This window comes from Peromyscus leucopus, chromosome X (genome assembly GCF_004664715.2).
Source record: "Peromyscus leucopus breed LL Stock chromosome X, UCI_PerLeu_2.1, whole genome shotgun sequence".
In the NCBI taxonomy this organism is placed as follows: Eukaryota; Metazoa; Chordata; class Mammalia; order Rodentia; family Cricetidae; genus Peromyscus; species Peromyscus leucopus.
This window is the reverse complement of record NC_051083.1, coordinates 50,351,114-50,361,361: the sequence shown is the minus strand read 5'-3', so window position 1 is coordinate 50,361,361 and position 10,248 is coordinate 50,351,114. Positions and strand designations below refer to the sequence as shown.

Genomic DNA, 10,248 nt, shown 5'->3' with positions numbered 1-10,248 from the left:
ATTCACACAATATGTAGGTAAACTTTCAAAAATGTAATTTAGTGTACTCACAATGTTGCACAACTACCAACTTCTTCAGTAGAAAAAAAGCCTCATATTTTTAAAAATAATTCATTAAATTACCCAGACAGTACTTCCTCACCATTCATATGAGCTAAAATGTTATTTTCCATTTTGTAGGTTTTCCTTTCATATTCACTTTTATTAACTTATTCTTTAAAAATTTTATACATGCTTATAATCCATTCTTGTCACACTCACCCCTCCACCTTTTCATCTCCCTCTTACACCTACAATGCTATCTTATCAATGAAATTGTTTTCATGATGTTTTTGAAGTCTAGTTGATGCAGTTTTCTATGATTGCTTGTACTTCAGTGTCAAATCTGAGATTCTACATAAAACACTAGTCTATTCTCCTTAAAATATTCTAGAAATAGTCAAATTTGTAGGCCAGTTTCACAAAGTGGTTCTAGAAAAAGCAATTGCTTTCTTATGTAAACTGTTCTAGGTTATATTAAAAGATAAATTATTGAACTCATTTCAACAGTTACATTGATATTGGTACACAGACCAAATAATGCTTCCTCAAGAAAAGATGTCATGTGAGCTGGAGAGATGGCTCAGAGGTTAAGAGCAATGGACTGCTCTTGCAGAGGCCCTGGATTTGTTTTCTAGCACCCATATCAGTTGGCCCACAATTGCCTATAACTCCAGGGATCCTATTCTCTCTGGCCTCTGAGGGTAAATGCATAAATGTGGTGATCATAAATACATACAGACACATACATTATGTATAAAAATAAATAAATATTAAAAAAATAAAAATTTCTTGAGCCAAGTTCATTTATGTGGAAACATGCATCATAAATAAATTTGCATTGTTCAGTGAAGTAGTTAATAAATAGACAGTAAAATGCAAAGATATAACATAAAGAACTGGTTGGAATTCCCTTACACTGATAAGTTAGAGGATAAAAGACATTTGACCATTTATACATATGCATAAGAAAAACTTTGGTAAAATATTAAACAACTATTTAGGATAAAAACTCTCAGTAAAATTGTATTAGAAGGTAATTTTCTTTTTAAAACCACTTTCCCCTGTTATTAAACATAGATTCTTTTCTTCATACAATATATCATATTACAGTTTCCCCTTCCTCTACTCTTCCAAGTTCCTTCCCATCTGGATGCACTCCTTTTTTTTGGTCTCTCATTGGAAAAGAACAGGCTCATTGGAAGAGAAGTGGCATTTCATAACATCTACAACAAGCTTGACTAAATTTGAAATGTTAGAAACACCCACATTTAAGTCAAGGGCAAGATGGAGATGTATAATATCATCTACTGTTTAAACATGAAATACCTAACAACAGTAGTGAAGCACTGAACTATATAAGAGGCAAGAATATCAAGAAAGAAAAATAGATGGTATGAGTCTCTAATTGGAAAATTCCAACAGAATTATTTTATAAAATACTCAATCAGAAACCAGAAATCTGCTAAATACATCACTAAATCCCAAAACTTTGCCACATGAAACTAACAAACAAATAATATAAGCATAATAGCAAATAACTAAGGCTTATCCATAAATGAACACAACAACAATGTATAAAATCTTTTTGTAAGCAAATAAAAAAATAAACTTAGGGAAATGTAGTCAATAAATAAATCAGTACATTTGTTCAAAGGGAAATACCTAATGTGAAGATGTCATTTCTTAAATTGTTTACATACTTACTATCTAATGGCCAAAAAATGTGTCCTGAACTTTATATATTGAAACTCCAACCTTAAACCATAGCCGAGAAAGTTCTGCCATATATAGGTCTTTAGGCAAGTCTGTAAGTCATTTTCTTGATAAGTACTGTCGATTAAACAATCCTTATGCTCTCAGGCAAAATACAAATTTAAGATCTTAGATAATTCCAGAAGAGAAATTATGGATGACTCAAATGTGAGGAAATCATCAAATATGTTTGCCTTATTTATTACTAAACAAACATGCTAAGTGATTTTTCATTTATGTTGTTTCAAGTACATTTATGAACAGCAGGTTTAGTTCCAAAATATAAAATTTGAAAATAGTTATGGCATTTTGTTATAGCAATCAAAGGAGACTGATACAGTGCTTTTCACTCAGCATCCAATGTGGTGTCCAGACTTGGATTGTTGTTTATGAAACTTAACCTTGGAAAACATAGGCAAAATATAAAAGAACAATATTAGTAACAGATAAATAGCTAAACTAAGAATCCTTGAAAAAGAGTATCAACTGGATTAGTACTTGTATTTGGGCAAGTAGTCATATTCCCTGAGATAAAGACAGGTCTGCAGCCTGTAACTGAAGAAGACAATAGAGTCAGTTGGAGGAAAATGTTAAAATTTCACTCTAGCCTTTTCCTTGTGTGACAATGAATCTGTCCTGCTTCACTGAAGGATCTGGGTCAGTGCCTTGGATTCTGTCAGTAATGTAAAGGTCATACTAAGGCAGTGCAAAGGTTTGAATTGAGGCAGTATGATTCTAGAAGCTTATAACATCTTTATTTTACTAATAGTTATTTCTTGCTGAGAAATGGCCTTTAAAATAGTAGTATATCAAATGGTTGCAGGCTAGTTACATGATAGATAAAAATAGTAAGATATCAAATATAAGAAATTTAATGTTTCATATATAAGAAGGGTAAGTAATCTTTCATGAAAAATAATACACAGACACATATTTCTTAGGGGTATAAATATATATGCTAATATAAATGGAGACAAAAAATTGTACAGCTCAGGTTATTCTAATTAAAAGAGTAGACAGAAGATTCTAAAATCCAATATTAACTAGTGAACAGAACCAAATTCGTAGAGTCTTTTTCTCTTACACCCCCAACATCTATTCAGGGATACTGGCAGCTTCATCATCTGTATCCAGTGTCTGAATCTGATCCAAGGCTTGCAACTGGGAAACATCTTAGAGCATTCTTGGAGTTGATATTTTCAAGCAACCTTTAAAGAAGTCGCCAAGATGAACATTTCCACCCTCCACCGCCTTACATGCTGTGAATGCCCAATGTCATGCAACGGTGACAACCCGCTCAAAAATCCAGAGTCCACCCAATGCTTTCATCACTGGGAAACAGCAGGTACAGTTGGCAGTGCAAGATAGTAATGGCTTCTACCTCTTTGATTAGTGACTTTTTCAGAGGAGAAAAGTGACAGAAAAAATAAAGGCGATGATATTTATAACTTTGCCCTTGTGCTCTCTGTTACGTGTGAACAGAACCCCGCACTGTTCCTTCCCCGAACCCAATAGTAAGAGACTTCCAGTATGGCAGGCAGTCCCAACTTGAGCTCACATCTTCCTTGAAGTACTAAGGAGCAAATGAAGACTTTGATCTCAGGTTAGTGGAATCAGATCAGCAAAGGAAAACGTTTTCTGAGGTTTACAAGAAATGAAGGATAAGATTTTTGAGTGAGAACTGAGGGAACTCTCAACATAGCAACAGAAGGTAGACACAGACTTTTGCCCTTGTTATCTACCCTCGGAGACCTTTGGATGGGGCTATTGGGGAGTCGGGCTTCAGGGAGGTAGGTACCTTGTCCTATGGTTTATGGTTTCAACTGAAGACTAAAATCTGTTTAGCCTCTATTGGAAGCTCTGGAATCCCCAGAAAGGATAGCTGGCTAGGGCCCTGCTTCATTTTTCTCTTAATGGTTTCTGATACAGATTCAGAGGAGCTATAAATGGGAAATTCTGATTCCATAATGATCTTCAATGTAAATTCAAACGTGGTAAGATGATTTTAAAGGCAAATTCAGTGATCATTTCCTATTTCATGGAACCTAGACCTGCTAGCACTTGCTCTTAGCTCTAGCCTGCCCTAGGCAGGGCTACCAGGCATCAATCAAACTCATATTTACTCTCAAATTTCCTTTAAAGGGTTCTCAGGAGGGCACACTAACTGAGGCAAGAGCACAGTAGATTCTTAATACATTGCTGTTACAGAAGTTTGTAGATGCAAGCTTAGTTTAAAGACCAAGGTGGTCTCACCGTTCTTCAGATGCACACAACATCTCATCCTCTCATCCCTAGGAGCCTGCATTACTTGCTCTTTGGTTTGTACTCCGTGACCAGAATCATCATGCCTCGTGGTCATAAAAGTAAGCTCCGGGCCCGTGAGAGACGCCATCAAGCCCGAAGTGAAAGCGGGTCTATTCAAGAAGCTCAGGCTACTAAAGCAGAAGAGAGAGATACCCCTTCCTCCTCTTCCCCCCTTTGTAGTAGTGATGTCCAGAGCTTCTCTGCTGCCAAGTCACTTGGCAAATCTAAGAAGTCTAAGAGGCCCACCACTGCTTCTATAAGTGCTCCATGCATCAAGTTGGATGAAGGTGCCAAGCACAAAGATGAGAAGAGATCAAGCACTTCTCGGGCACTGCCCTCAACTAGTTATTCATCTTCAATGCAGAGAGATGACCTTGCAGTTTCACTGGTGCTGTTCATGCTTCGAAAGTATAACAACAGGGAGCTAATAACAAAGGAAGACATACTAAAGCAGGTCATCCCACAGAGCAAAGAGGAGTTCCCCAAAGTTCTTAAGAAAGCCTCTGAGCTCATGGTGCTAGCCTTTGGTATTGATGTTAAGGAAACTGACCCAACCAGACACTGCTATGGCCTTGTCAGCATATTAAGTCCTATTGGTGATGAAATTATGCATGGTGAGGCAATAATGCCCAAGAGTGGCCTCTTGATGACAATCCTGTGTGTGATCTTCATGAATGGCAACTGTGTTAATGAGGAATATGTCTGGAAAGTGCTTAGTGAGATGGGGGTACATGCTGGAGTCAATCACTTTATCTATGGAAATGTCAAGAAGCTCATCACTAAAGACTTTGTGAGTGAGGGGTACCTGAAGTATCGGCGGGTACCCTACAGAGGTTCTCCAGGTTATCAGTTCTTGTGGGGTCCCCGGGCCCACTATGAAACCAGCAAAATGAGAGTCCTTGAGTTTCTGGCCAAGGTCCATAACACTGTTCCCAGTGCCTTCCCATCCTTGTATCAGGAGGCTGTGAGAGATGAGCAAGAGAAAAACCGAGCCAGATTTGCATCTATGATTCTTGTTGGTATCATAGCCAATGCACAGTCCAGTGACAATTCTGGCAATTCCTCCAACCAGCACTGAAGTCTAAACATATTGCTTTCCATCACTTTTAAAGAGAACATTCAACCAACTAGTGGGATCCTGAGGCAATGTTGGAGAGAAAACAGTGCATCTCATATTTATAGCCTTACTCTACATGAATAACTCAGTTTAGCATTTCAAAGTTTTCAAAATTTACTTCTTTTAGAAACGTTGAGTTAGCGTTACCATCTAAGTATGTGACTGATATATGTCATACAATCAACATTGTTTATGATGCTTAATAGTTAAGAGTTTCAGTATTGAAAGCAAATTAAAAAAATTCATCTTAGTTAACTGAAACAAGAAAACATGGCATTGAAATAGGCATTTTCTTAGAATATAAAAAATTTCAATAAAATTGTTTACAACAAGAAAATGTAAAAACCATAGTGGATGACGCACTCTTGGTTTTCTGATTCCTGCTCTCCATTCTACAAAATAAAATAAAATTAAGCTTATGTATTTGGATGTGTTTCATTCATGTTCAACAATGTAGGAACATAAATTATAATACAGTTAAGTTCTTAATCACTGACATTTTTATTCCCCAAAGAAAGATTTACCAAACATCTGTTCTTTGTAAATAAGAATGATTTGTAGGGAGGAAGAAGACAGAGAAGGAAGAGGAGGAGAAGGAGGAGGAGGAGGAGGAGGAGGAGGAGGAGGAGGAGGAGGAGAAAACAATGTCAAGATGATGAATAAGTAACTGTTTTTAGACTTTTAGAGTCTAGGAGCCACTATTAAATAAGATGGCGCTCTATTCTCTAACATAAATGACAAGTGCAAGGGAGGGTATAGAGTAGGTATGAGAATTGGAGTACTTATAAAAGGAGTCACACACAAAACAAGACAATTTGGGGCCTAAGAAAACCTTAAACCTTTCCTAAGTGGAAGACAGAGCTCAGCTAAGCTGAGTATTGGATCAAAAGAAGGTGTGGAAGTGGTGATCAGGGCCTGGTCCCAAGTATGGTATGTCACAGATGTAAAAGAAAAAAAAAAAACTCCAGCTGGGCAGTAGTGGTACATGCCTTTAATCCCAGCACTCTGGAGGCAAGAGGCAGATGGATCTCTGTGAGTTTGAGGCCAGCCTGGTCTACAAAGTGGGTTCCAGGAAAGGCATAAAGCTACACAGAGAAACCCTGTCAAAAATTAAAAAAAAAAGAAGAAGAAGAAAACTCTAATAGAAAACTACTATTTGTAGTTAGTTTGAAATCTTATATCAGCCCAAACTATTTCCACCACAGGTGAGATAGAAAGTGCCCCAACTCCCAGAGTAGATGAACACAGTAAAAGTAAATAGAACATGCATTACAAATATAATATATTAATATTATATGTAACATATACTAGTACATATTATATAATTATATAATATGTAATTATGTAAGTTATGTATAATATATCTCACATTTATTATATAATTATATTATGTTGTATGTTATATATTATATGTCACATACATATGCAATAGTTAATATTACATATATGTATTTTTAATATACCATATGTATTATATAATACACATGTATATTTAGACATATTTAGTGATATTATATAATACATATTATGTTATATATATTATACATGATGTGTGTATATAAGAATGTGGTATATATTTAAGAGTAAGCAAGTGCTATTAACCACATAGCAACCTCTCTAGGCCAAAGAATAGACATATTTAGACACATTGTCTCTGTTGTAATATTGAGAAATGAGATGATAGTCCTTTGATATATCACTGTGCTAGTGCTCTCTTGTCTGGACTGAAGGAGTTAGAATCCAATCCACTAGAATAGCATTTTATTAAGTTATCTCTAGTATAATTTGGTAAACTCTAAGGAGGGCTTAAGCATATGAGTTACATAAGTGAAACCAGAGATGATTTGGTGATTGGAAGGGAAAGAGGGAGAGAGGTAAGGAGTTGGGTTTGGTCACACATTCTAGGGGCATTAAATTGCACCCAGTCTTAGAGGATTCCTGTCTTAGTTTACATTGACTGTCAACTTGACACAACCTAGAGTCATCTAAGAGAGGAACTGTCTAGATTAGACTTGCCTGTGTGTATGTCTGTGTGTGTGTGTGGGGGAATTATCTTGATTTTTAACTAATATTGGAGGGCCCAAGTCCGGGTGGGCAGCACCATTCACTAGGCAAGTGGTCCTGGCTTGTATGAGGAAGTTAGCTAAATATGAGCCTACTTGTGAGACAAAACACAGCTTATGTTTACATCAAACTCCTGATTGAGTTCTTATATTGACTTACCTCAACAACAAACTCTAATTCATAGCTGAAATAAGCCCTTTCTTCTCCCAAGTTACTTTGGTTGAAATATTTCATCATTACAACAAAAGGGAACTAGATTGATACCCCAATATCCAAAACAATCTTTCAACAGTGAAAGATTTACTGGTTTTTAGGGAATTTTCTTGCTAGCCAGAGGGCATATTATATATATTTGATGTCTCATTTTATATTAATTATATATTGATGTCTCAGCACTCAAGGACATCTCATATTTAAAAAGAAAAAGGCAAAAGATATATCCCATCATAAACGGCAATATCATCTGGGGTCAAAATATCACAATAATAACTGCTGTTTTTTTACTAGTCTAGTGGGAGGTACATTCTAAACATTATGTACAACAGTTCTGGAAAAGAGGGCTTGTCAGAACCATTTTGATGAAGAACTCAAGACTCATTTTGTTTGAGTGTGCCCAGTTAATACACTTACCAGGCTTTTCTTTCAGGCTGCCTACCAGCTCCCAAATCACGACACAGAGACATTATTAGTTTTCAATGTTCAACCTAGCTTAGGCTCATTTCTGGCTAGCTCTTTTAACACAAATTAACCTGTTTAGCTTTATCTTCCTTTTTCTCAGATCTTTTTATTTTTCTTTATGTATGTCCTACTCTGTGTCTGCTGACTGGGGGCTGTGTAGATGGCCCCAGGTATATTGCTTTCTTTCTCTCTCATTCTCATCTCTTTGTTCTCTCTATTTCTTCCTCTCTTGAGTCCATATTTCTCCTCCTATTTATTCTCTATCCCTGCCAGCCTTGCCTATCCCTCTTCTGCCTAGCTATTGACCACTCAGCTTTTTATTAGACCAATCAGGTGCCTTAGTCAGGGAAGGTGAAACAGCAATACATTTTATCATAATTAAATAAATGCAGCATAAACAAATGTAGCACACCTTCACAGAATTAAAGTAATATACCACAGCATAAACACATGCAACACATCTTTACACATTTAAAATAATATTCCACAACATTTCCACCTTTTTGTCTAAAGAAAAAGAAAGGGTTTTAATTTTAACTTAGTAAAGCTATTTACAACAAGAACAATTATTGTGTAAGGACTATATTTATAATGTTCAGTCCCTTTGAATTTGGCAAATTTGGAAAAACCACTCTATGATTTATTCTATCTTGATGAGTCCAAAGCTCTGTACCTAATTTACCTTCTACCACACCTAAGGAAAACTTCATTAAAGACCCTACAAGGATGTAATATTACCTGAGTAAATAGTAAGTGAAGTGCAAACCACTTTGAAACCTATAGGAACAAAAAATATCTGGCTGCCTGGACAGCAACCCAAGGTTCCTCTGCAACACTACGGCATCCATCTTGGCTTACAGGTCTAGAATATCTGGCAAACTTTTCTATAAAGCATGAATTTTGAAGGACTGTCCTGCCTTGTTTTCTCAAAGTTTGACAGTCTTTTTCCTTTGTGTCCTGCTTGTCGAGTTTGTCCAGCATATTGTCAGCATTCAAGGCAATGGCAGGTTTTTTGTCCAAATGGCTACTTTTGCTATAATGAAAGTAAATTCCATATGGCAGTTCTTTAATGCCCATCATCTTTTTATGAAGTACAATGATGCTGCTAAGAGCAAATATGTCTCACCATCAAGAAAAGCCCTATGTTAACAAAATATTTTAAATGTCATATTCTGTAGGTCTTTGAAGTGATTGAAGACCATCTATCTATCTAAAATATAACTGTATAATCTTGAAAAACATATATAACATAACTACAAGTTTGATTGATATAAATGACTAACTACTAACCTGTGTTTCTTAATTGTCTTAAATAGTTTATAATAATAAATTTCAAGAACTAGAACTTTACCTTACATCTTTTTTTATGTTTCTTTTTTTGAGACAGGGTTTCTCTGTAGCTTTGGAACCTGTCCTGGAACTTGCTCTGTAGACGAGGCTGGCCTTGAACTCACACAGATCCAACTGCCTTTGCCTCCAGAGTGCGGGGATGAAAGGTGTGCAGCACCACTGCCTGACTGCATCTTTAAATAAACTGCAGTGTATAAGAGTATAAACACACACATATAACAAAAATAACTTTAAATTTATATCAATATACAAAAATCCATACCAATGTAAAATATTAGAGGCTAATAATTGTTGTTTTATTCTATATTCCTATATCCCCACTAGATGATGACAAACATTAATAACCCAATGAATAACCAAAACCCACCCACCTTCCCATTTGGGAACGTGGGTGTTGTGTTCTCTAGACTGCTTCCTGTTGTCTCTGGGTGAAGGCATCTTTTTAGGGAACCTGAGAAAATTGAAATAATGGTCAAGTCCTGGGAAAACTTGTTATAACATTTATTGTCCATTGTCAGTGCACTGGAAAAACAGATAGTTTATCTGTGGTCCTGGATATAATAGTCAATGAGACTGGACCATCTCAGCAGTAGCCTCCCAGCTGTTATGGACACAGAACTCTGAGAAAACTGGAACAGAGGCACTCTAAGAGGCTGTATCACCTGGGCCACCCATTTTCATTGGTTTCTGGGCCACTTTCTCTGAAAACAAACAAACTTTCAAAAGAAAACATACATATGGACTGTGCATTGTACACAAGCGAGTCAAAGATAATTTTTTGTTTTATGTTTGAGTAGGTAAAATATATGTTACCTGTCTTTTAGTTTTATAGGTTTATTTCTTTATATCTGTAGCCAGGATTTTCAGATTGTTTCCCCTGATCAAACCTGATCACTATTAACCTTGAATGAATTCACAGACTTTCATTTTCTGTGGAAACA

The 10,248-nt window shown here is 36.2% G+C and overlaps 1 protein-coding gene across 1 annotated transcript; it reads left to right on the top strand.

Annotated features, from left to right (window-relative positions):
• Positions 1-3,312: 3,312 nt before the first annotated feature.
• LOC114704135 (melanoma-associated antigen B18-like) lies at positions 3,313-5,479 on the top strand. Its single transcript, XM_037199275.1, has 2 exons — positions 3,313-3,397; positions 4,090-5,479. The coding sequence occupies exon 2, from the start codon at positions 4,139-4,141 to the stop codon at positions 5,174-5,176; it is 1,038 nt and encodes a 345-aa protein (XP_037055170.1). The 5' UTR covers positions 3,313-3,397; positions 4,090-4,138; the 3' UTR covers positions 5,177-5,479.
• Positions 5,480-10,248: the final 4,769 nt, after the last annotated feature.